This window comes from Echeneis naucrates, chromosome 8 (genome assembly GCF_900963305.1).
Source record: "Echeneis naucrates chromosome 8, fEcheNa1.1, whole genome shotgun sequence".
Lineage (NCBI taxonomy): Eukaryota > Metazoa > Chordata > Actinopteri > Carangiformes > Echeneidae > Echeneis > Echeneis naucrates.
In genome coordinates this window covers 12,280,290-12,302,443 of record NC_042518.1, presented here as the reverse complement: position 1 = coordinate 12,302,443, position 22,154 = coordinate 12,280,290, and the positions used below count along the sequence as shown (strand labels likewise).

Genomic DNA, 22,154 nt, shown 5'->3' with positions numbered 1-22,154 from the left:
TTTCATTGTTTGTGTGTGGGATAACAGCTCTGCATACGAACTTGCCTTTAAAAGTAAAAGAAAAGACACAACAACAAACAGAAAGATATGCATGCACAAACACACAGAGACACGCAAGCAAACAGAGTAGAAGAACACATTTGATTATCAAGCAGGAAACTGGCATGAATACAAACAAACCAGAAAAAACATGTTGATCGATGTCTCAATATATACTGCTCGATAGTACATTAAACTGTTTAGTTTTCCTTCAGTTTCAGGACAGATGAGCAGTACTCCATAAACATAAAACAGCTGAGGAGATACATCAGTGTAAGTGGCATCAATGGTTATGACAACAACATGTCGTAAAAATAGTTGCGGTGGAGTAGAGAGAGGAAGCTGCAGCCACAGAACCTGCACAGTATCAACTGAGGATGTGAGGCAGGGACCCAAGCTCTGCAAATTGGAAATGGCACCTCACAGCAACTCTGCACATGAAGCCAAAGCATCCTGGAGGACTTTGCTGAAGATGAAGCAACAGCAGGACTGCCCCATTTTGTTTACCTTTTCTCCCCAGCCAGGCCAACTATATTGGTATTATTAATAGGCGGAACAGGCCATTTATACACCGCCACTAATCTATGGCTTTGTTTTCTTTAACAACCATTTCTGCATGAGAAAATGGCTTCAACCAACATAACAGACCGTTGTGGTCTAAATCATTTTAAATTATTTCCTCGCTGATGCAAAAATGCATTTGCCAGTGATTTTCTTAACTCCATGTTATTCTAGAAAAGATACAAAATGATTCATTTCATCACCACTCACTTACTCTCATTTGCTACTTTCTTAGGTCCACCTCGATAAAACTAATGCGGTATATTATGCAATGCATTTTCATTTGAGTTTAAGATGTTTGCTCTCAACTGAATCTACTTAGAGGATTGTTAAGTCATTTAAATTGTCATTTGAAAAGCTTTTTGTGTTACTCTTTAATGATACTGGTTTGTACTTAGGTGTTATTTGTTGAGATGCAAATGGACCAATGAGATAAGTCACAATTTCTGTCACAGTACAGTTCTGTTACAGACCCTGATGGCTGCTGAATTAATGTGGAGGCCAGAGCTTCTCTGTCACACAACAATGTTACTTTTACAGTGCACTGTAACACTTTTTCTGTCTGATGGAAAAAAAAATAAACAAAACAAAACAATGCAGCTCCTGCAATACATATCATCATATTATTTCAACGCTACTTTGATTCAGTGTTCGGCCCTAATAATTTTTTCCTGTTGTTCTTAAAACCACAACACACCAGTGGCGTGAAAATTGCAGCAGATGATTATAGAAAATATTTCAATATCATTAACGTAATAAGCAACCTTTGAACGAGCATTGCTACATATTTGCGGTGTGATAGTGCATCTTAAATGTGGCAGACATCAAACGAAATGGGGTTAGGGTTACCCTAACCCTAACCCTAATTTTGGTCTGATGCCTAAATGCACACATTTAGAACGGGTGATAAAAAGGTAAAGCTGTTGGAAAGTGTTGGATATTCCAATCGCGCATAAACACAATGACCATAGAGGTTAGTTACACTGTAGATTTCTTTGTGTTTGTTTGACGCTCTTTCAATATATTAAGATTCAGCAACGGTAGTGTCCTGTGTGCAAATAAGTCGCTGAATTGTTGCTCATGCATTATGAGGATTTACCGCACATGCTGTGATTTCGACTGATCAGGTCGGATGTGTCAGTCCTTCTTAAATATATGTGCAGACGTAATGATACATTTTACAAGCACAGAGTCATATTTTATTTTGCAGTGAAAGCAATCAAAATCTTTATGCAATATCAACTGTACTGTGTGTGAAGTGATGTGGCCAGACATTGTGGTTTTGAATCAATTTACATCAATCGTTCCACCGATGGGCTTTTACTTTGTTGCAGATTCGGTAAAAACAATCTTTTTTTTTTGCCCAATCTGGAATCAGAATAGACATAGGCAAAACAAGCAGCGATCATCTCCCTCTTTCTCTGCCCATTTGTCTCTTCCTGTCTCTCTACACTCACACAGTCTACGCTATACCTCCTACATTCATACACCTCTTCACACACATATACACTCATAGTCTCATGAAGTTTGGCTAGGTGTCACAGAAGGGGGGTGATGAGTACTGACGGGAGGAGGAACTCTTATATAACACTCTGTGTGTGTGTGTGTGTGTGTGTGTGTGTGTGTGCTATTGGCCCAATAAGGCCATGGCTCTCCCAGTCGCTCCTTATGTTTATACCACAAAGATAGAAATACATATACACGCAGACACGGACACACACACACACACACACACACACATATCCCCTGGAGAGGGAATTAGAGGAGAGGGAGGCTAGGAAAGCTAGAGAGGAGAGAATGGACCATGTGCATGCACAATAATCTTCTTTTTGGCTTTTTTTTTTTTTTTTTGAACATTTGTTCCTTTTGTTGGAAATGAGAAGGTTGTTTGTGTGTGTGTGTGTGCATATCAAACGCACTGGCTTGGAAGTAAAAACTTTTCTAATGACTGTGACAGTTCAACCACACAACTTTTGTCAGTGACTGAGACAGCAGAGGAAGGGAATGGGCAGGGGTATTATTAGGCCGATATGTCCCAGATGTTGGCCACACAGGGTAAACTCGAAAAATAACCCTGGACAGTGTGTGACATTTCCTAGATGGCTATTTGTGTCTGGGTGTGTGAAAAAGAGGGAGAGAGTTTCTCCACCACCCCTCCCTTTTCTTGCTTCCTTCACCCCTTTCTACCCCCTGCCTCCTCCCCTACTCCACCCTCACTTCCTCTCATTTAGACTCACAGACAGCCAAATGCCATTTTTACACGCAAATATCATCATGGACAGCCTCCACTTCTATTCCTCCATTAAGGTCAGTCATATCCCTGTTACTTTTGTAACACCAATTGTTACTGCTTACACCTTTAATTTGCCTGACACAGCATATGTACTCTTACCTGTTCATGGTACTCTATCCCCATACTGAGAGTATTGACGAGGATTGCGATCATTATCCCCCGGTTGAAGTATTTACTTTCCACAATCCTCTTCAGTTTTTCCCTGAAGTCTAGCCAGGCACCAACTGCTCCGTTTTTGTATTGCACAACCCCTCGTCGCCGGCTTCGACCTCTTCTACCTCTCAGATCTCCCTGAATGAGTCATTCAAAGCAAGGCAGCAAAATGTGAAATTGGTTAATTTATTGCTGTGCTGATTTTTGGTACAAGGGTTATTTAGCAGTTGCTGTAGTTCTTAACAATACACAGAATCATCATCCCCAGCGGAACTAGATATCACTTATTGAATAGACTCAATATCTCTGTGGAATGTTTCTTTCCATATTTATATCTCTAAACTCCATGCTACATCATATATATATAATTGTTTCTTATTTGGCCTGTCAACACACACCCAACACTTCCATAACCTTTATCATCTCTGTTTACCATCATCATTAGTGGACTGCACATCCATTCTGACCTGAGGGAAGTCATGCAGTCCGTCTGTCTCTCCTCTGCCTCCCTCCAGGTCTCCCAGTTCCAGCTCTAAGGTCTCCAGGCTGCGGGCACACAAAGGGCAGCTGAGCAGCTCCAGGAGCAGAGGGCTAGGCACTACGCCTGCCAGCTGGTACAGCAGCCTCTGGCGACCTGAAGGGGAAAATGAGTGGAGATGGTCAGCCATTGTGGAAGGATTAATCCCATGCAGTCCTCGTGTGCTGTTGTTGTTGTTGCAGTTGGCCTTTGTTGAGCGGGACGCACGTATAATAGAAACAGAAATTGTGTGCAACCTCCTCTGCTAGAGCTCAACCATTTAGAGTTCAGTTCTTTGGAAGGATTGGTTTCAGAAATGTTTATTTATCTTACAAAAATCTCAAAGAATAAAATGATATCACATTAAAGAAGTCATACCTGGGCATCATGGTTTAATGATAAAGCTGGAAGAATATAATGCTAGTGAAATTTTACATGCAGAACTGAAGGGATGCCCTGTCTCAGTAGAGAGCCAAACAAGAAACAAGTTTCTACAGTGAGTACTGAGAGCTCGCCCACACCATGAGATCTTGGCTGTCCCCTCTCACCCTGTGTTCTCTGACTACATCCTCTCAAAATCAGTACGGCGGAACTGCAAAGCACAGCTCAACACCGATAGAAGCAAAGCATGACTTCTTGAGACTTCAGCTCTTCAAAAGTAGCTTCAAACAGCAGATCTTCCAACACTTCATCTAATACCACAAACTATTAATAAAACTGGTCCTGCAACCTGTCATCATATTTCATTGGTTCTCTTGCTGCATTCTGATTCCAACTCTTGGCTGATTGTTTGCATTCTTGTGAATTCTGTCAGCAAAAAAGTGATTGATTCTAATATAAAAAGGTTCAAATTCATTGGGACCCCACTTCACTTTGTCTAATATTAAGTTAGATGAGATTACAGTCACGTGACAATTACATTTCCAGGTTGCTAACTTTAAGGGGCACTGGATAGACAGTCTGACGGGCCTATTCAACCAAAAACTGTGGATCAAAGTGTAAGCTCATTACTTTACAATACGTAGACTGAGTTGTGTAATTAAGATGAAAGCAAACAGAGAGACGACAGATTCTGAAATTTCTGAGAGTGACTTGTGATATCACCCTTCATTTTCATTTTAAATCTGCCGAAAGCCATTAAGCCACTGTCAATCTAAATTGCATAATCTTCGAAATACAATTAATGTGTGTGAGAGAGGGTGGTTGAAAGTTCACCAAATTAAAAATTCTATATTGTTTAAAAAAACAATGTACCACATAAACACTTTTAAATGCTGAGCCCAGAGGGGAACGCATGCAGCCTGCATTCGTTTTAGTCTCAATTTAGCTTGTCTTAATTGTTTCAGCAGTCACTGTTCATCTGCATTTTTGTCAGGTTACAGCAGAACACTGATTGGTTTGCCATTCAGCCAATCAGAGGCGAGGCTTCGAGACCGACACAGAACACCGTGCTCTTACACAGATTTGATAGAGAAGTATGAGAGAGGAGTTGTTATATTGGGGTGGTTTTTGGTACTCCAAACCACTAATGTCTCTTATAAACATCAAAAGTTCAGATGAAACACCACAAATTTTCAAAATATGGGATGTAACAGACAGATCTATTATTATACTGCTGCTGACTTCTAATTTTTCCTTGCAGCAAACACAGCTTCATGTCTCCGCCTTACCCCGAGCTAACCCTCCTTTACGCTTCCTCTCCATCTGTTTTTTCTCTCTATTGATATAATTTAGTTTTCTCTCTGTCTCCCCTTCTTAGCCTCTCCCTCTGAATCTTTTATGCATTACGCCTCTCTTCTCAGTTTCATCTGTTTTACTTTCATCCTCCAAATTTTTCAAAAATACCTGTTTTGGTTATGTTATTTTACACTGGCTACATTTCCTCCCTCTTCTACTTCCCACATACCGCGTTGTAACCCTCAATCCTCCCATTTATCCACCTCTCTGAACTAATGATTGTAACACTTGAGACATGGATTTCCTGTCAGGACTCTCTAAGTGCTGTTAGAGACAAACGGACACACACATAGCTAGATGTAGCCACAGGGTACCTCAGGTCAAACTGGGGAAGAGTACAGTGGAACTCGCATAAAGAACAAGGGATGAGGGTGAAAAGTGGTGAGTCAACAAAAATGTAAGGGAGCCCAAGCGTGATGTAAAGGATCAACTGGAAAACATGAAGGTGAAATGTCTGATTGCAATTAGTTTTGTGTGTGTGCATTTAATGTGAGCGTCTTCTTACTATGCTGTCCCATCAGTTGGTAGAGCTTGTTCAGTGTCTCTGTGTGTTCAGACGCTTGGTGGTTTGGTGGTTGCTGCTCAGGGCTGGGTCTGTGCTGCTGGGAGTGAGGCGGCGGTGTCTTACTGCTGTAGCTGCACACAAAAGATGGCAGGATGGTGGGATAGTTCATTCCCCCGTTCAGTCGCCCAAGCAGCGCCCCCATGCCATGGGTGACAGCAGATGGGTTGCTGCCATTGCCTCTGCCGCTGCTATTTCCATTTGCACTTCCTCTCCGGACAGGAAGCGATTTCATCTCGAGCTCCTCGCCTGCTCCGGTGCCTCCCTCTCTGTCTGTGTGCTCAGCAGCTCCCACGCTGATGGTGTGCTGCCCGCCATTGCTGAGGCGACAGTGCTGGTGCTGGTGGTGCTGCAGAAGGTTGTGGATTGGCCTCAACCACAACGCGTTGTTCGGGCCTGAAGCTCCGCAGGACCTGCTTGAGCCGTGGCCGTGTCCATTACCCCCGCCATTACTGCCGCCGCTACTGCCATTTGGGTTCACCTTTTTACGTCGTTTACTAGTTACAGGACACAAGGCATAAAGTTAAAAAGACAAGGCTTTACTTCCATGAGTTTGCGTATCAGTGCATCTCTACGGGAGGAGTTGTCAATGACTTTGTGGGCCATGTGCAACATAATTCTGGGAGATATACAGTTATCAAAGCCTATTAAATGAAATGCTCATAACAAAACTCCTTTTAGTTGCCCCAAAGGAGCCATCATGTATTGCAAATAGACACGAGAGGACCAACAAAGACAGAACAAGCAGACAAAGCCATGATTAATTTAACCTGGGGAAAGTAACTTCAATAAAAGGAAATCTCTCCTGATATTTTCATAATATGACAGAAAATCAACAGGCAAATATAAATTGGGTCTAGCAGGGAATGTCAGGCATCGACATAAAAAAAAAAAAGGGGGGGGGGGTGTCAAATGACGCTGATAACGATTTTGGATGGAAATGAAACAAGCACAACATTTACTCCTGACATTTTTAACTCAAAGCTTTTCATTTTAATTGCCTTTTTGACCTAATCCGATGTCATACATATCTTAGAGGAAATTCTCAGGAATAAAAAAAGAACGATCCAAACTGCCTCTTTTATTTTTGTTCTGTTTTGAGTTCCTTTTTGTTTGTTTTGTTTGTTTTTGCATGCAGAAGTGATTTGGTTTGACTGGCCACTGTATAAGCTAATATCTAACCTGTGCCATCCAGAGTATATCCTCTGCAGCCTGCGTGTGAACTTGCGATAAAGGTGACTGATGTAACGCAGCATCTCCTCATAGCATGAGCCCGGTTCGCTGTAACTGGCAAGTGTGGAGTCGTTGGACATGTAGCGGGCCCGCTGCTCCCTCATTAGGGCGTTCTCCCTTTGCTTTGTTTCAGAGAACTGGGTGGCGATGACCACGAGGCACAAGTTGATCATGAAGAAAGAGCCCACCTGGTTGTGGAGGTAAAGAATAATTAAAGTAATAAAACTTCCTATTGATATTTCAGGATTTTTTATTTTTTTATTGACCTCATTAATAAGAGTGTTTTTTAGCAAGAACTCGTACGCCTTACTAGTAAAACAAAGGTCAACACTGTGTAGTCATAGCTTAGTATATTTTAATCGAGCTGCAGTCTGTTATGGGCCTGATACTGAGTTTTATATTATGCTGTGATGAAGAGGCACCAAGAGGAACTTATTCATATCTATCAAATCTGCAATATCGTGAAACGTCCATTTAAGATTCCATTACTGTCCTATTGCAGCAGGAAATTAGAAAAGCACCATTTCCAGATTTTCAAAAAGTTCTTTTTTTTGGCTGACATTTTGACTTTTCTTCATTTCCATCTTTTTGTTTTGTTTTTATTCCTCTCTCCAATCACCTCTCTCTCTCAGTTCTTCTTTGGCTATTTGAGTCTGCCTGTGTCTGGGTGTCTGCTCCGCCCCCCATTTCTGGCTCTGAATGCATAATAAGCACTTTTACATCAAATGACAACCGAGCAGGGAGCTGAGTTCATAAAGCATTGTGGGATACAGCCTGAGTTGGGGCTTTTGTGAACCCACGCTAAAGCATGACAAGAGTGATATCATACACGATGTCTTCAAGGTCCGACTGAAAGGACTTCTGCTCCTTGCAGAATTTAGTGCTTTAATTTTACTCTTGGTTTTCCAAAGCAGATACTGAAAATTCACAAAAATTATTTCCAGGAGGGCAGCATGGCAGCATAGTGGTTAGCACTGTCGCCCCACAATAAGAAGTTATCGGATTCGGTTCCCCGCCTGGAGCCTTTCTGTGTGGAGTTTCCATGTTCTCCCCGTGTCTGTGTGCATTTCATCCAGATACCCGGTTTCCTCCCACTCTCCAAAGACCTCATGTTTGGGTTAATTGGTGACTCTGAAATGTCTGTAGGTCTGAGTGTGAGTGGTTGTTGGTCTCTGCCTGTCTCTGTGTGTTGGCCCTGTGATGGATTGGCGACCTGTTCGGGGTGACCCCGACCTCACCCAGTGTGAGCTAGGATTGGCTCCAGCAACCCTCACGACCCAGAAACGGTTAAGGAAGATGAATAGAAGATGAATGACTTTCAGGAGCCATATGTTTTACAAATGAATATTTGTTGGGTATTCAAACCACAACACTCCAAATTGTGTAGATCTGTATAAAGAAGAGCAGGACTATGGAAATGCTGCGGTGGCTCTGTTACTAAATTAAGACCATGAATTATGATTTTAATTATTTTGTATCTTGTATCAGAGCATGTATTACTTTTATTTAGTATAATAACATAACTTTAAGTACATAACATTATGAGCTACATTTGATTTATAATTAGTGAGTGAAACTAATATCTATAGTTGGTTGTTACTTCCACAAGGACCAATTGTTTATATAACAAGTCATGATTGCATATAAACTACACTGAGTGGTTTTTGTTTGGGGCCAACCAGGCTCCAGGTTCAACCAAACTTAATCCATGTAGATCTGGGAGAGCTATGGAGCTTTGGAGAAAAGAAATCACAACATGATTAAGAGTTTGAATTATATATTATATATAATTATATATATATATATATATATATACCCTGAAATATCAAAACGGTTAACTAAATGAGAACCAAACACACGGAGGTACTTACAATAATGAGCAGTATAAAATATATAAAATTGTAGAAGGAGTGTGCATCCATGACATAGTACATGATGTCTACCCATCCTTCTAGTGTGATAACCTGGTGGGAGAAGCAAAAAGACAAAGAGAGACAGACATATATGAACAGGAAATGTCAGAAAACAAAAAGCCAACATTTCATCTCTGTTTCTTCATCACCAGAGGACAAACCCGCCCACACACGCACTGAACTGTGCTCACAGTACACAGTCAGATGGACTGCATTTCCAATTCTGCTTGTAATGGTTGTTGCTCAGAATCAAGGTTGTGGTTTCCCCTCAACCTCTGGAAAGTATCTGGATGCTTGTGTGTGTGTGGGTGTGTGTTTGTGTGTGTGTTTGTGTTTGTGTGTGTGTGTGTGTCTATGCGTGTGTGCACTGAGAGACTTATGGATCTCTTTCATGTAGCCACAATGCTATTAGGCAGCTGAGATGCTGAGACATGAAAGCGGTGGCTCAGCCCAGCCGAGCCCATAATGCAGTCACGCCTCGACATTTCCAACTTGGCGAGCGTAACACATTACAGCAGCACTGAACGAAGATGCACCTGGCAACAAGCACATGCATGAATACCTGGATTTGACTTAAGAATCGCACACAAACGTTTCATGACCGCAAATGCTTACTATGCAGGCACAAAATGCCCCCACAGACCCAGAGATTAATCTGCCCCTTTCTGCAATTCTCCACTTGCTCCAAATCACAAGGATTTGAATGTGTGAGCAAAAACACGCCTCTAATAATTAACCAAAGTGCATCTTTTTACTCCACAGAAAAACAAAAATATATCACCCCTGTCACTCATTCATAAAATCAATTTGAATATTGCAACAAAATTATATATATATTTTTTCTTTTTTTAACCAGTGCAACTGTGGCAGTATGGATTTGTGTGTAGCTATTTTGCAAGAAAAGAGGAGACTCATTGATTATATAGGAGAGGTGAGGAAACGGATGAGCTTAACAAATCTCGCACTGACCTGAGGGCTGACTCCCATTCTCCATTCGTGTAATTCATGCTAATGACATGCATGTGGAGCTTAGACAGACACTCTCAGGTCTGTCTGAACCTGACTCAACCAACACACTGTTCTCGAACACCACACTGTGTCTGTGTGTGTTCGGGGTCAGTATTCATTAAGCGGTAAGCTGAGAGAAACATCGGTCTGATAACCCTCTGATGCCTCTGCTGTTTGAGTCATTATTCAATGCTCCACTTTATTGCCTCCTGTGCTGCTCCTTTCTCCAATGTCAATTTTTCTGTTCTAGGGTTTTTCTCAGCTTTAATTGTCTCTTAAGTTGTTGGTAAACTGTGTGTTAGGGCTGGATTTGACCGACTGTCTACTTCATTCATTGAAATCTATTGCACATACTGAAATTCTAGTACAAGTCCTGCCGTTCAGAAAAACTCGCCAATAAATCACTAATAAACGAAATGTTCACTATAGCGTCTTTTCAACGTTTAAAACATTAAGCCTGATGCTAAGCAAACCTGGATACAGCTGCCTACATTCCCAAAGACCAAAAGTGAAGGTACTTCTAAGGACAGCAAAGGACAGGATTTGACGAGGAAAGCTGTCGTAGTGTGTTTTGTGTATTGCCCAACCCGAGTTGGGACGCACTTAAACCCCTGGCTTGGTTGTGGTTGGTACCCAACATTATATGTTAACAGCTTGTACTTGGCTGCAGTCCCAGGGTAACCCAGAATTAACTCAATTTGGAGCCCAGGCCTGAAATATTTTCAAAAGGCTGCATTGAGCTGTATAATTCATATTCATATTTCCAGACACTCAGGGAATAAAGCTGTACACTGGGATAACAAGCCAAGCACCTCATTTAACATCCGATATTCTTTCTATCCCTCCCTGTCTGGATCTGTTTACATGTTAACTATTGTTCTTAAAAATTTAACACTTAAACTGCGCTTGCAACATATTTAAAGTTATTTTTTTCCTGCAATATGCATGTTGATACTCATAGACTAAATCTTGCAAACTCCTATTCTGAACCTATTGTGAACGCCACTAAAACAGATCCAAAAACGTCTCTGTGTGATAAAATTCGATTCAGAGGCTTGTGGCTGCAGAGTCAGTAAACAAGTGCTGCAAGATGTACACTCTCATAGATCGCACACCTGGATAGAAAAATTCGTCTCATCGAGACTTAACGAAAGACTTAACGAAATGCTTGCCGAACCATCTAAAGAGGGGAAAAAAAAAAAGAAAAAAAAAAGCAAACCCTCACCCACCGCAACCACCACCATCACACACAGAAATGCACTGAAGTTCTGAGTACATAACAGGGATTACTACATCTAAGTGTGTGCGTGTAGATGTGTATCTGGCATTTGTGCTGTCTGGGGTAATTTGTAGGTAACACTCGCTAAGAATCTTTGAGAAAGACATGCTGCGTAAGTCAAAGCCCATTACACACAAAGAAAGATCTATCTGTGGGTCCGGGACAGATCCTTTACAGGGACTGGAATTCATATCACAACAGTGCAGACAGCATTTGCACAAAGGCTGTGATAGAAAAAAAAGGCCTGTTATAGTCTCAAAGGGAGGTGGAATCAGAAAGAGAGGGGAAGGAAAAATATAGCTTCGCAAGCTGCATATGGACAAGACGGGCCTTTTAGACCATGATACAAGATTTCAACACACCTGGAATACCAGCTTGGTAAAAAGCGTGAAGAAATATTTAGGTCAGCCAAGCTACAGAATGACAGTCTTCTACAAAAATCTATTACACACAACAACAAATCCCACACATTCTCAGCTTCCTCGTCTAGCCTTCGTACCTGGAATATGGCTATCCATGCGTAGCCAATGTTATCGAAGTTGACAGCTCCCTTGTGAGGGTTGATATTCCCGGGGTGACACACATTATAGTACTGGTTCCAGTTAACACAGCCATTGACGCTGGCCCCTCCCACCACAGTGGCTGATGCAATCAGGGCTGAGCTTTGGTGGGGAGCAGGCAATGAACACTCTGCGCCGCCCTCGGTGGAAGGCGGCACATCGTGGCAGCGCAGCATTCCATTCTCACGGGGTGCCGAGCAGATAAACGGGCTGTCTTCGCCATCCTCGGACAAGTAGTAAGAACTTATGGACAGGTTGTACATTCTGGAATAAAAAGAATAACAACACACATGTAAAACACACAACGGTGGCAGCACAATCCATTACTTTTTGATGTTACTTAGATTCGGCTGTTCTAATCATAGCAAAAGCGGCTTCATATTTTGCAGGAACTTGAGCGGTATTTATGCATTTTGTCATATCAGGAAGAAATCTCAATGAAAGTGCAAAGAGTCCACAGCTAGTCTCATTCTGGCCACACCACCTCCAGACGACAAGAACAATGAGTCTGAAATTATGTTTGTTGCTCAGGCCAAAAATGCTAATAAATTAAATAAATAAATACATAAAATCTTTCTTGCAATTGAGTTCACCATTTTCAGGATGGAAACAGTACAACTAAAAATCTCAGTGAACATGGCATCAAGCAGCATCCATGGCGACGGCTGTTTCCCACTTCTGGTTGAGGGTGGTGAGTTTAACTTATTTAAAATGTGTGGGGAGTCCTCAACAGCAGTGAGTGTCCCTTTTGCAGAATGCCATTTGCTTTTGATGTGCAGGTGCAGAGAGGCCGGTCTGGTAAAGGGTCGAACTCTTTGCCAGACTGTCTGCAGTTTCAGTCATTCCCGATTGCCTTTTATTTCCCCTGCAACCTCCTGGGCTGTTGCCATGAAGTTTACACCCAGTCTCTCTTTGTCTCACTCCTGCCCACTTGTAGAGGATTTTGAACCTGAAGAAAGCTGCCTTTTCATCCCACATGCTGAATCTCTGGCTGCCTTTGCATGCGTACTGTGCCGATTTGAACTTTTGACACGTCTTAATGCCTAATGCGGTTATTCTTCAGGCACCTGGAGGATTCTGGTGATGGATGGATTTTGTTGAAGTATCCAGAGAAAACAACAGCAATCCATCACACTGTAGAACAGTTTAAAGGCATATCATCAAAATAAAATAAAATAAAAAAAAAAGTAAGACTTGGGCCAATGGAAAAAAGAGAAATAGGACAACTCTTATTCGACCGGAATGCAACTTATGTGATCAGAGTGATGGAGAAAATGTTAGCTAAATTGCAATTTCTAAAAACTAACGGGAGAAGGAACTAACGTGTGATATACTGCGTGTGTCTAGTCAGGATTTGCATTGTATCAGAGGAGTTCCATGACGGAGAAACACAGCAGCCTTAGCTATGAAATATTAAGCTGCTGTTCAGTCTCTGTCTTTGTCTCTTTCTCTCTTACACACAGAAAGGATCCAGCCACATTAACTTTGAAAAAGTGGCATTTTTCTATGCTGCTCTCTTTAACTATCCCACGCTTAAATTCAGGGGTGCTATATGTTTTGTTCAATCGGGAAATTGTCTTTATAGAGTTTGCATTCCGAGAAAAAGAACTGCTACCCACAAATCTAATCTAGATTTGTCTGAGGCCTTGAAGAGGTGATTTCCTAGAAACATCTTCCAGCCCCAGAGGAAATGAAGAAATGCAAAAAGCATACTGCAAGAAGAAATTCCTTACGTTTTCACATCCTCTCCCAGGAAGCAGCGGTTGCGCAGAAGTCCCGCCCACAGCTGGACTCCCACGATGCCAAAGATGAAAAAGACAAAGAAGCAGAGGAGGAGGACATTTCCCAACATGGGCAGAGTGTCCAGTAACAGAGTCACCAAGATCCTCATACCTGCATAGATGGACACAAACATGTAAAGAGCAATTATTACTTTCACACGTACCACTGTCCCACATGAGCAAATAAATACAGGCTTTACCAGCCATTTGCGAAACAAAAACCCAGACAACTTCTATTGATCTTGTGCATCTGGAACCAACAACTTCATGCCAACAGCAAATGTACTTACAATTTACAGAAAGTGACAGTTTGACATTATTTCAGCCTTGGGATTTGAACTTGGAGCTTTCCCGTGGCTTGTATTATCCAACCAAATGCGTTCCGCATCCAGCTCCAGCTGTCATTTGTGCTGAACATCAGCTAAGTCAGGGATCCAGTCCCTGAGGTCCTAACAATGTGTTCTGTCCCCTTTCACATATCTCACAGCCTTGTCACATTGACTGCACTTACAGCACGGCAATGTAGTTTCTGTGGTCGAGGCCACGGTGTAACATTAATTCTGACAGGGACAATGGCAACACTCAAGTCTCGAACTTTTAAACCGGACAATGTTGGTGCTGTGTCATTACAGGTCTGAATTTATTATGATTTTATGATGCATTGGCCAGATTTGCACTATGCTCTGCAGTGTTGATTAGGGTCCACTTGTTCCAGGAGCCTGATTATATAATTAGGTCTACCTTTTTAAGCATAGAAAAATTTTGTATGTGAATATTTCTGATTGAATTAGAATTAGAAAGAACTAAATCATTCATGTATCAATCAAGTCATGCACATTTAGCATATTTTCAGTATTGTGCTCACAATTAATAATTGCCATCTTTTATTTGGATGGAACATTGCAATTGTCTTTTTTGTAGCCACATATTTATCTAAATGTATGGTTAATAGTTTCATTAAATGACATGTTTTAAGTGTTGTGACTGGCAGTGTTATTGTATATAATTATTGACTTGGAATCACAAAAGACCTTGTGGAGAAAATAAAGACAATACAGAAAACAAAATGATGGAGACATGAAAGCTCAGTCTTTTTTTTTTTACAAGTATAGAAAACCGTCCTGTTGTAGTAGTGCTGTGCCTGCTCAGAGGGAAATGACTCATCAGTGTTTAAATTGTGTCTCTTTTTATTTTTGTTTATCCATGTGGGCCTCTGTGTGCTTTCATTACCCACGAAAATTGCATCTAAGACGACACATAGGCACAGCAGGAAGTCTTCTAAGGTCATTTTTTGCTTCGGTCTATTCATAATGTCTTTTGGAAAGAAGATTTAAGAAAAGATGAACTCTGAATCATCATCAAACCTTCCAAAAATCCTTAATGAGTGTTCAGCTGAAGACCAAGAGTCACTTCTAGTTGGTCGGACTCACGGGGAGGACTTGCACTGTGCACTCTGCACATCTGGCCCTGTCAATGGCAGATCAGCAATGACCACCGGCCTCTTGTGTTGCTAATGTGGATTTTAACACATCTGTTTTTTTTATTTGTCAGCTGGCTATTCTCTTTAGCTATTTCCCGTTCATCCTCAAATAGAGGATGCACTGTACAGGGCACCAAAATGGGAAAAACATAGCCACATTCTAGCTTTTCTCATCATAAAACTAAAGACGGCTATGTCTGTGTGCATACTTGAGTGAGATATCAGCACTCTAGAGACACGCTCACACGTGTGCACTGCGTACAGTTTGCAAGCATGCGGCACATGGAAACATACATATGCATATGGTGAGTAAACATCACACTGATGCCTTATTATTGAGGCATCTGTGTGCTGTCAAATCTGCAAAGCTTACACAAATGTTTCACAGCATTGCCATCCAACGACCAGATTACTAATGTTTTCTCCATACACCACTGTGGTTATGTTGCTGTTTTACAGCAACACACTGAATTTCACTCATACTCACATCAATACAGATAGGCGTTACAAAAGACTTACGACTAGACCAACATTACTCCCATTGTTGTTCCCAATTTCCTTAGGCCACAACTTCTGGATAAGTGTTTTACCTTCATGCCACCATGAAATAAATATTATTTTTGCCAGTTAGACATACCTGAGATTGTGTGTTTAAATGTTTCCTTGTTTCTATTGTTATGATTATGTGAAAAGCAGCAGGATTAACAGACTGGTGGCTTAAACTAAGACAGAACTTGTGAAACAGGAATTACCTCTGTGCATCCGGTCTTATCAGCACAATGCTAAGATAAATTATTAGGTTATTATTATTATTATCCACAGTAATGATGACAGCTAATTGAAACAAAATGACTGCTTGCAAGCCACCTGTACCATTGAAAATAAATGTAACAAAATGAGAATAGGTATGCTCTGTGTGTGTGTGTGTGCGTGTGTGTGTGCGCACGCGCATGTGCAAATGCAGCATGTGTGTCAGTTGGTAGAGGGCTTGCAGAACCCCCCGGCGTTAAGCGGTTTTGTAAACATGAAATAACAGTGCTCGGTGTATCTAAGCTACAGGACAAAAACACATTTAACATCTGTACAACAATAGACATTTCTTTTCCACTTAGGCAGAACGACAAACCGTCACGACAGAGTGATGGAAAGAACGGCTCGCGACAGGGACGTTAAGGGCAGAGGAAAACAACTTTAGCCCAGCTATTAGCCTGGCGAGCTTGCAGTTTCAGAGAGCTCGATATCTGGTTAGTATTCCGCTGAATAAGAAAACAAAAGAAATGCAACAGCGGAAAAATAAGGCGCTCAGCTTATCTGAGACATCCTTCAGGTCTCTCTGGTTTCATGTACTTATGGGGATTGGAGTGTGTGTGGGCTTCGGGGAATGTCTGTGTCCATCTATGTCTACACTGACCTTGACTTTCCAGCCCCAAGTAAAACCGCTCACTGCCCCTCTCATTGCAATTCTCCCTGTTTACCTTCTTTCTATCCATCTTCCCGTGTTAAACCCTTCAGGGAGCAACTGGAAACTTGTTGCAGTAAGATATATTTTACTTCATGTTGTCAGCGGATGTAAAGATTGTTTCTTGGGGCTTCTCTCAGCTTAACTATAAGGTTAAGATTAATTTTACTTTTTTATTGTTGGTCCTCACTGTGGCAGAACAACACACTGTGTGTTTGACTGTTTGTGTTGATAGCTTTAGAGAAACAGACAACCTGCCATGTTTTATGATTGTGTTTGTGCTATCTGTAGTGCCCAAGAGGCGCGCGCGCACACACACACACAATCATCTTACAAACATACAACGTCAGGTCAACGTGTGTCACATGCTGAAAACTGGTATATTCTGGGAAAATGAGGTCATCCTTCTATTTCACGCACATTTTCATGGACATTATCTACGAAATTGACATATACTTAGTAGATTTAATGCAAATAGGCTACGTGTATGTGCTAATAACACTCTCCCGTGTCCTTCAACGCTGTAAGATTTTTTTTTTTTTTTTTTTCAATAATTGGTGCTTGATGAACAATAAAACAGGTCAACTTCCCGCACATAGACCACAGACTACAACAGTTCAATATAATAAAGTACAAGAAAGACTAAAAAAATTCTTAAAAACACATCAGCACATACAGCAAAGGTGGATTGAATAAAACAACCACTGTTGCGGGCAGCCTGTGTCAGAAAAACAGCTTGGCCGCTTGCCTAATGGATGCAGGTTAATAATCTGGTACACTGTTATGACACCATTGTCTGGCGATCCTCCTCAGCAGTAGATTCATGACTTCTTCTGTCACAGAGCTTTTAGGAAAATGACAAACTATGTGCGAGTTCTCGTTCAGCATTGGAACAGTATAACTGCTGGGAATGAGATTAAAGCAAACATCTAGTCCCAGATCATTGATCAATGTACAGTTAAGGAGTGAGAATACATAAACCTAAATAAAATATTTTTACACACAGCTATAGTGGTGCATGATGCCATAGAGATATTGGCAGAATATGGAAGCAAGTTGGAGGCAAATGACTTTTGAGTAGGATAATATGGAATATATTTTTTTGGGAAGTATTAATATCAAATAATTATTTAATATGTGAAGTTCATATTAAAACTCCTTTGCATAATCCTCTGTTGGAATATGACAGTAATGAGACATGAGAGACTCACTGTGCAGCAAATGAATATTCATACTTGCTCATGAAAGAAAGTTCAAAGTAAACTCAGAAACTGAAGTCACGTCTTAGGTGCTAATCAAGTGACTCTAAAATGTAAAAATAATCAGCTGCATCACAAGCAAGCAAAGAGCACATACTCTCTGGTCAATAAAGTGGGTTTTTAAGTAATCAGGGAAGGTAGAGCACTGGGCAAAAAAAAAATAAAAAATAAAAAACACACACAAAATGGGACTTACTTGGAACTCTGTTGATGGCTCGTAGCGGCCTGAGCACCCGGACAGTACGGATGGCCGACAGGCTTGCGTTATGGCCATCCAGAGAATACTCCAGCACTCTGAAGTCACAGTTTCAGGGAAATGAAAGGGAGGGAGAGAGAGTTTTAATTGTGGTTCTGTGAACAAAACAGAACACAAACACCCACGAATACACACACAAATGTTCTCAAACATAAGTGCTTCAACTACAGCCTGATGACGTTTGGTGTTGCCATTCTATTGCATGCTTACTCCCCAAGAAGTGGGCGAAACAGAAATGGAAGACACAGCACACTTGTGCACTTCAGGTTCAACATCAGGCTGTTGGATAAATGAGACGATTTACTCTACACAAGCTGCTAACGGGACACTAACCCTGCCATGACAATGACGAAGTCGAGCTGGTTCCACTTGTCACCAAGGTAACAATTGGGGCCAAAAATTCCCAACGCCACCATCTTGACGACCATTTCCACAGCAAAGAAAGCGAAGATACAGTCATCCAATACCTGGTTGCACATGGTTAAAGCAAGCATCGTTAAAATTTCCTAAATTTAATGCTGAGCACAATGAAAAAGAGAGAAAAGTGGCTTGTGCCGCAGAAAAAGGTCACAATTTTGTCAACTGTCCTCATCAATCCAGTCACATTTGAAAAGAAACTGCAGAAGTGCCAGCTGAAGATGAAATTTTTATCTCCAATAGTTCATTTCATCCCAGCAGGGAATAGCTCAAGCCTAGCATGGATATAGCTGTGTCTAATTTAATTAGACATCCGCCACAGCAAAAAGAACATCTGTATTTGAATATAATGAGCATATCTCAGTGTGCCAAGAATCAACATTACTCAACAGTAAGAGCATTCTGAAGCGATTGAAACAAGTGAGGTAAGAAAAAGACACTCAATTAGGTTTTGATTGCTATTTGTTTACCAATTACTCTTCCAGATGTTCACTATTTCACCCCACTTCACTTTCAGTCAATCGTTATTGTCCCTTTACTTACAACTTTGACTTGGCCAGGGCTCTCATGGCGTTACACTTACTTGAACTGGCCGCTGCTCCATACCACATGATACTACGTGACCCAAGGTCATATACTGTCAATTTGGTCATCTGATACTAAACAAGCTGTTCATGAAGAAAATTTGGGAACTCGCTCTGTAAGTTGTATGTAAAGTATGAACTTGGTGTAGCGGTGGACAGGCTAGAGCGCCATACTGACCTGTAGGATGCGGCACCACTCAGACTGGCAGCTGACGTCTTCGCAGGGCTGGAACATCCCCAGAGTCACACAGTTGAGCAGGATAACCAGCATTGAAAAATGCTCGAACCACGTGCAGCAGAAGGGTCAAGGCCAAAACATTGGATTTGAAATCATCAACAATGAGTGAAAGTGAAAATGCTGGAACAATCACAAACAAAATGTCTTCAGTCTGCCTTTAAACCATCATCACTAAGGCTGGGGTGAGTGCGTTTTCTTTTGCAACACAACATGTTCGAGCGCTAAACACAGGTGCATCCAGGCAGCCAATGATCATGTGCAAACCATACTTGGGAGCAGTGCAATGCTTGTGCAGATCACTGAGACTTTGCTAGCTAAACAGGCACTTTTCTCACAGCAGAAAAGCAAGAAATTTGAGCTGCAATGAAATTAAATGTTTCTTTACAACTAAATTAAGCTCAGCTAAAAAAAACTTCTGAGTTTTTTAGCACACAGAGCTGGATATTATGACATTATATAAATGAGAAACTAAGATCACAATAAGAATAGAATTACATGAGTAAACGTATGCCTTAACAACACACTGGAACCAGATGTCAATAGGAAGTATTGTAATGGGCCTAATAATGATCTGGAGGGTTTGGCTTCTAATGTGATTAAAGGCTGTTTCACAATTTCACAAATAAACATTTTAATGGATCCAAGTCTACTGTATATCCTGTTGTTGTGCTCGATAATGCCAGTAAAGGACAGACAGTAAAGCCTAAAGAAAAGGAGCTGTGAGTAATCCTTTGTCCTTTCACTTTATTTATCCTTTGTTGTATTTTTTGGATGACCACTGAGAACATATTTTTCTTCATTTCCTTTCTCTACTTCAGTTTCAGAGCTCAAAATATCAACTATTTATTCAGCGTTTGTTTGTGCTGGAAATGCTCTGACCCCATTTAAGCAGAGCAAAAGCACCTATTGTTGATAAGATGCCAGGCACAGACCAACACAGGGATACTCATCATGAGAATAAACACATGCCTTCGCTCTTGCTGTTAACAAAGTCATAAATCCATCACTGGCAACATGCTGCAGAATATTGCAAAACGGTAAATCATATCACGCAACCGAGACACAACACAAATAATAAAATGCATATGGAGAGATTATCACGAGGTTTCTGCAGCTTAAGTAATTTCAGAAGATGGTTCACCACAATGATGGAAATGTAGAAAAAGAAAAATGCATGTGAGGAAACACATCAAGTGAGTACAGACAGATGATGAGGGAGCGAGTGAGACGGTCAAATAAAGTGGAAGAAGGAAAACTGAAAAACTGAAAAAAAGCAGGAAATAGCCCCAAATTATGTCAACTGGGAAAAAAAGGCACTGATGCTGCTGTTTTTCAACTTGCTGTTGCCACAGACATGGGTGTGAACACACGGCAGTGATCTGGCGCTGTTGTTATTGACCTTTTCCCAGGGTGAAGTGCTGTTCTAATTAGAGAGCGGGTTAAAGCAAATAACAAAAAAAGAGTGGCGACTGTTGTTGTCTCCATTATTCAGGCACAGATTCACAAAGCACACACAATAAAGCAGGCAGACATGTTTTCATATTGTACAAGGGGGCACGAACACACTCGCACAGATTTACTGCTGTGCACAGATTTACAGTAGATACTACTGTGATGGAGGAGTTTCTATGTGCCAAAAAAAAAAAAAAAAAAGTCTGACCTGAAACATTTTTCCTGCAGAGGCTGGTCGGGTAAGAAGTGTCCTGCTGCAGCCACACAGAACAGTTTCCCAAATTTTAGATTTAGAACTTTATTGTCATTGTAGCTGATACGATGAAATTAGATTTGGAACTCACAGAGTCCTGCGAGTCGAGAATAGAATAGAATAAGAATGGGCTAGCATCCCAAAGTTATGATGCTTCCCTCGTTTCAAAACATTCTGACATGAAATCACAACATACTGTGTGCACACTTCTCAGGAACATCGCCTGTATTATGATCACAGTTCACAGAAAACATAAAAAACAAAAAATCCATATTCACTCACGAAGATGAAAAAGCTGTAATATACAATTTTACAATACAATACAATACAATACAAACAACAGGTATTATTGTTTCTGCACCTTCTGGACTTAGCAGCAAGGACTTAGCAGCAAGATTTTAAGTATGAATTGTATTAATTAGTATTAACTAGGCAAACATGCCAATAATTATCGAACAGCAACAGGCACTGTTGAGTGTGGTTTTCAACATCAGAACTAAAACATGCTGAAAGCATTCGTCCCTGTTCTGCTAGCTCCAGCTTCTCATCTGTATGCGGGCCCATTTGCAAATAAAAGGGAGGATTTCCTGAGCCCTGGCTGCCACTACTCACCTACGTTAGGGCGCTTCATTAACCAAACCTGACAAATGTGCACACACAATCTGGCATAATGCCACTGGTCTTTACTCTCCCCACTGACAAGTATTTCCTCACTCCACTGTGAGGGAAGTCCCTACTGAAAGCTCAATTACAGCATAACTGCTAATAATGATGTTACATTATATGCGTGTCGCGTCTGTCCGGGGCTGTTAAACTCATCTGAGCAGAAGACATCTAATCTCATATACCTGAGATACCTCATCAATTAATGTTCTTTCTTCCAGTCTGACTTCATTATGTTGTGTTGGATTTCTGAAAAAAATAAACGAAAGCGAAATCTGCCGGTGCACCAAGCTCCACCTGCTATGGGACACAGCGGCTGGATATTGAAGTTAACAGAAGCACAACTCCTGTGTGAGGCGGGGAGGAGAAAAATAATAAAAATGTTAAAAAAGTAAACCCTTGCTGCTTATCCTCTGGAGATGCATTTAAAAAACACTGGCAAAGCGTGGTGGCTAGT

At 41.2% G+C, this 22,154-nt stretch overlaps 1 protein-coding gene across 1 annotated transcript in view; it reads right to left on the bottom strand.

Annotated features, from left to right (window-relative positions):
• Positions 1-22,154, bottom strand: part of cacna1ha (calcium channel, voltage-dependent, T type, alpha 1H subunit a) — a 95,660-nt gene that overhangs the window by 30,136 nt on the left and 43,370 nt on the right. Inside the window, exons 2-11 of the mRNA XM_029509090.1 lie at positions 19,270-19,381; positions 18,424-18,557; positions 18,031-18,128; positions 13,589-13,748; positions 11,795-12,119; positions 8,967-9,059; positions 7,045-7,283; positions 5,806-6,359; positions 3,514-3,680; positions 2,993-3,184 (exon numbers count right to left, since the gene is read on the bottom strand). Coding sequence (XP_029364950.1) covers positions 2,993-3,184; positions 3,514-3,680; positions 5,806-6,359; positions 7,045-7,283; positions 8,967-9,059; positions 11,795-12,119; positions 13,589-13,748; positions 18,031-18,128; positions 18,424-18,557; positions 19,270-19,381 — 2,074 coding nt within the window. The remainder of the gene's footprint in view (positions 1-2,992; positions 3,185-3,513; positions 3,681-5,805; positions 6,360-7,044; positions 7,284-8,966; positions 9,060-11,794; positions 12,120-13,588; positions 13,749-18,030; positions 18,129-18,423; positions 18,558-19,269; positions 19,382-22,154) is intronic.